At 35.7% G+C, this 4330-nt stretch overlaps 1 protein-coding gene across 2 annotated transcripts in view; it reads left to right on the forward strand.

Moving 5' to 3' along the window:
- XPOT (exportin for tRNA) overlaps positions 1–3527 on the forward strand; it is a 62143-nt gene extending 58616 nt beyond the window's left edge. For both annotated transcript variants that reach the window (XM_019514656.1, XM_019514657.1), the window contains exons 23-25: positions 577–648; positions 1501–1557; positions 2929–3527. In XM_019514656.1, coding sequence (XP_019370201.1) covers positions 577–648; positions 1501–1557; positions 2929–2955 — 156 coding nt within the window. In that variant the 3' untranslated portion in view covers positions 2956–3527. The remainder of the gene's footprint in view (positions 1–576; positions 649–1500; positions 1558–2928) is intronic.
- The last annotated feature ends 803 nt before the right edge of the window (positions 3528–4330 follow it).

Below are 4330 nucleotides of genomic sequence, written 5' to 3' on the forward strand. Positions count from 1 at the left end.
TGATGTGATACCACTTCCTGTGAAGTCTTTGAATATGGCTCACCGGCCCACTGAGTGATTAAAAGTTCGTGATCTGGCCCCACATTCAAAAAGTTTGGACACCTCTGAGCTAGAATGATAAAATGGTTGGTGCATGCTCCCTCTGAATGCTTAAAGAATGAGTTTTGTCATATTTTGTAATGGTAATAAATGAAGGAGCTAATTTCCATTTAGTTAATTGGCTTGAGCAGTATTTGATTTCTGCAGCTTTAATTTAGCCAAGCCTTCTTTTTTAAAGAATAATTTTCTTCAGTGCAACAAATAAATGTAATGGAGTCCTTTAGGCTCATAAGGGATGTTGAAACCTGGAGAAATCTTTCATGTTACACTTCTATATTATTGCTATGAAACTTCACTACATGGAGCACTGTAGGTATGCATACCTTCTCTGTTCAAAGGCCAAAACAAATCATCTGTTATTTCTTCTGTATAATAAAGCATACTTCCAGCACCCTTTTTCCCCTTAATTTTACAAGACCACATTTGGTTTTTGATCAAAACTTTGGTTTGGTTTATGAGTGTACTTGTTATCCCTAGGGTCCTGAATGTATTCAGTATCTTCAGCAAGAGTATCTGCCTTCCCTGCAGGTAGCTCCTGAAATAATCCAGGTAGGAACCTTTTCCCCATTTGTATTTGAAATAATGCATTAAGTATGCATTTTCAGTTTTCAAAGCATGTTAGTAAGTTTAATATCTCCTATCACACTTCAGTAAAATATACAGTTGCAGTATTAAAACTTTTTTTTGCTATCTAGCACAGGGTTGCTCAACCCCTGGCCTGTGGAACAGTGTCATCTGGCTTTGGCAGTCAGGGAGAGGTGGCGGCATTAATTGCCCCTCCCCTGCTGCCAAAATTTCAGGCACTCTAGAAGTGGTGATATGGCCCTGCGTGCCAGATTGCACTGCTGTGAGACCAGATCCAGGCATACAGGGCTGGAAAGTGGGACACCATTGATCCATCAAAACAAAAAATGAGTTACTAATCACAGTTTGGGAAGGGAGGGGCAGGATATGAGTTTGCAGCAACTTAACTGATGCTGTGCTGAATACTTAAAGCACCTCACCACAGAACTCCTCCCACAGATCTTCAGTTTAGTGTACATAGTTGGTCCAGCCAACTCTGAAGAAACGAGAAACTTTGAGTAACTAGCTTTTTTCTGAATAGGCTACTAAAACAATACATAAATATTAAGTAGAGGTGCACCAATATATCCGTCCATATTGTATTGGCACTGATAAAAGGAAAATTGACATTATTGGCAACTGAAACAGAGGCAGGGTCCCAGTGACTCCATGACTAAAAAAACTCAAAAAAAAAAAAAAAAAAAAGGAATGAACATCAGTTATGCCTGAAATGTACATTTTATTACTCCCTCCTAAGTATTCTTAATGCATCTCAAGCATTTAGTCTTATTCATCTATCTACAGTATTTACATATCTTAATCTTTGTTCATTTTCAGGAGTTTTGTCAAGCGCTTCAGCAACCTGATGCTAAAGTTTTTAAAAATTACTTAAAGGTAAGGTTTTGAAAATAACATACATTGACTTAACTCATGGTAGTGATTTGAGGATAGGCTTAAAACATATCCCTGGTCCTGTAACTTAAGAATAGACTGATTCTACATTTCTTATGAACTACAAACATAAAGATGAAAATACTGTTAAATGGATAAATAACTAATGAATCATTGTGGTAAAAAAAATCATAAATAGCTCTGTCTAATTGGAAGAAGGTATTGAATAAGATTACCCGTGGGTCTACCCTGAGTCTGATACTGTTTTAATATCTTCATAGTTTGCAGAGGACACCAAGCTGGATAGTTACATACACTTTTTAGAAGTTAGAACTAGGAATTCAGAACCTTAAACTGGAAAAATGGTCCAGAATTGATCAAATGAAATTGAGTAAGGACAAGTGCAAGGTGTATTTGTGATAGAACAGTCATATGCCCAAATACAAATTTGGGGAATGACTAGCCAGGGTTGCAGACAAGGACTTCTAGATTTATGGAAGACTGCAAGCTAAATGAGTCAGTAGTGTGTGTTCTCTCTCTCTCTCTCTCTCTGTGTTTCATTTAATTGCTGTGCCCATCTAGAAGTTTTTATATAGCTGTGCTCCCTGATTCCAAGTTATAAACAGTATGAAAAAATACTGTCACTACCACCACTGTAACCTCTCCAGCAACTTAATAGATATTGTAGGGTGGTTCTTCCTCTTCCTCCTGCCCTCTTTCCTTTCCTTTCCTTCCCTCCCTCCCTCCCCTTTTGCTTTCTCTTTTTTTTTTTTTTTTTAAGATCCTCTAAAAGCTTGTTTACTAAGATATGTGACATACATTTTTTTTGTTAGTACCACCAATGAATTTCTACGGGTCAGGGACTGAGCACCCCCGTGCTAGATTAACAAAAAAAAGTTTTAATATTTCAGCTGGATATTTTACTGACGTGTGATGGGAGATATTAAACTTACATGCTTTGAAAACTGCAAATGCATATTTAATACAATATTTCAAATACAAACTAGAAAGAGGGGGTGCTCAATCCCTGGTCTGGAAAATTGGTGGTACTGACAAAAAAGTCACACATCTTAGTACAAAAAGCTGTTAGAGAATCTATGAAAAAAATGGGAAAGCAGAAGGGAAGGGAGGGGGAGACAGACAACCCTACAATAGCTATTAAATTGTTGGAGGGTTTATAGAGTGGTTATAGTGACAGAGTTACTTTTTTTTTTTATTGTTCATAACTTGGAATAAAGGCACAGCTATAGGGATTTTAAATAATCTCCCTAAAGTTAATGTGTTGAATACATACTGACTAACCTTAACTATACTGTAAATATGTATAATCTATGTTTCCTCAATCTTTAATAAAATCTGCAATTTTTTTAATAGGTATTCTTTCAGAGAGCAAAGCCCTAAGGAAAATACTGGAATCTCATGTACCTGTTTTCATAATCAGGAAGTCAGTTATTAATTTATAAAAATGCTAACATTTGTGCCATTCAAACTGGTTTTGTTTTTAATGATGTTACTTTGTGCTTACAATGGAACATTATTTTAGCCTTTGTGTAAAAAAAATGCAAAAGAATATGCCCCAACTTCTGCATTTTGGAAACATGCAAGGTATGTGACAACATGAAAAGTTGCCTTCGTGCCTGCACCAACACCTTTTACTTTGTATAGGATGATTTATGTTTATGCTGTAACAAATACAGCAATGAAATATTTGGTTTTTATTTTTGAAATTAAATGTAAAAATCCCTTCTAAGACCATAGCAGTGGTTATTAAACTGTGTACATTTTTTAAAATAATAAATTACATGTTTTCATAAGATACATATTTCAGTTGTTCATGTATGATGACATGAAAAATAAAGCAATCAAACTCATTTTTGTAGATAGTCATTTCATTGAAGTTGTCTTAATGATAAATTATATAAAATTGGTTTAATGAATGATTTAGCTTAAAAGTACATATGATTCTACCTTTTTATAAAAAAATAAAATTTATGTAGTGAAAGCTGCAAGTCTTTGCATCATTGTGTTGGGTCTCTAGGTATTTTCTGTGGCTTCTGTATATTTCTCTTGTTCAAGACCTGGTGCTTCGTAGATAGCTTGTCTAAGTGGTAAGATCCAAATAAGCCTCAGTGTTGCATGTGGGTGAACTAAGCAAGAATGTGTTCATTAAAATGTCTTTCAGTGGCACCAGTAGCTATTCCTATTTTGATTTGTACCTACCAGTTCTTATATAGTTGTATTGATATGTACTTTTGTCCCAACTAGGGCCAAGTTAATAATTGCAGTGTTTATTTCTGTTGTGTGGGGGGGTGTTGGTTTTTTTGTGTTTTGTTTTGTTTGTCAGTGCCTCCATGGAGCTGTTTCTGCCTAGTGGCTATTAAGCATTCTTAGCCATATATTCTTCCACAAATACTGAAGTGAGTCTCAAACTCCTTGGTTCCTACACAACTCCACTCCTTTCTATCACAACTTATGCTGCAAATATCCTTTGTCAATGTGGTTAAGGAGGAATAGGAAACTCTCATCAAAGGTAAGCAATGAAGGCACAATAAGATCAAGAATCAATAAATGTCAATAGTAATACCAAAAGTCACAATTGTGGCATTTCTAGCATATAACAATTCCAACTAATCCAACCAAAGAAACTTTCTTTCAAAAATATGCAACTGATAGAAAGATTGGAGCTGCCCTCAGACAGGATTTTATGGTTTCCTCGGCTAAGCTTGAAGCATCCCTGGTTTACTACTTGCTGACCTGCCTGTATGACCTTAAGGCT

Source organism: Gavialis gangeticus, unplaced genomic scaffold (genome assembly GCF_001723915.1).
Source record: "Gavialis gangeticus isolate Ggan-Ray unplaced genomic scaffold, GavGan_comp1, whole genome shotgun sequence".
Lineage (NCBI taxonomy): Eukaryota > Metazoa > Chordata > Crocodylia > Gavialidae > Gavialis > Gavialis gangeticus.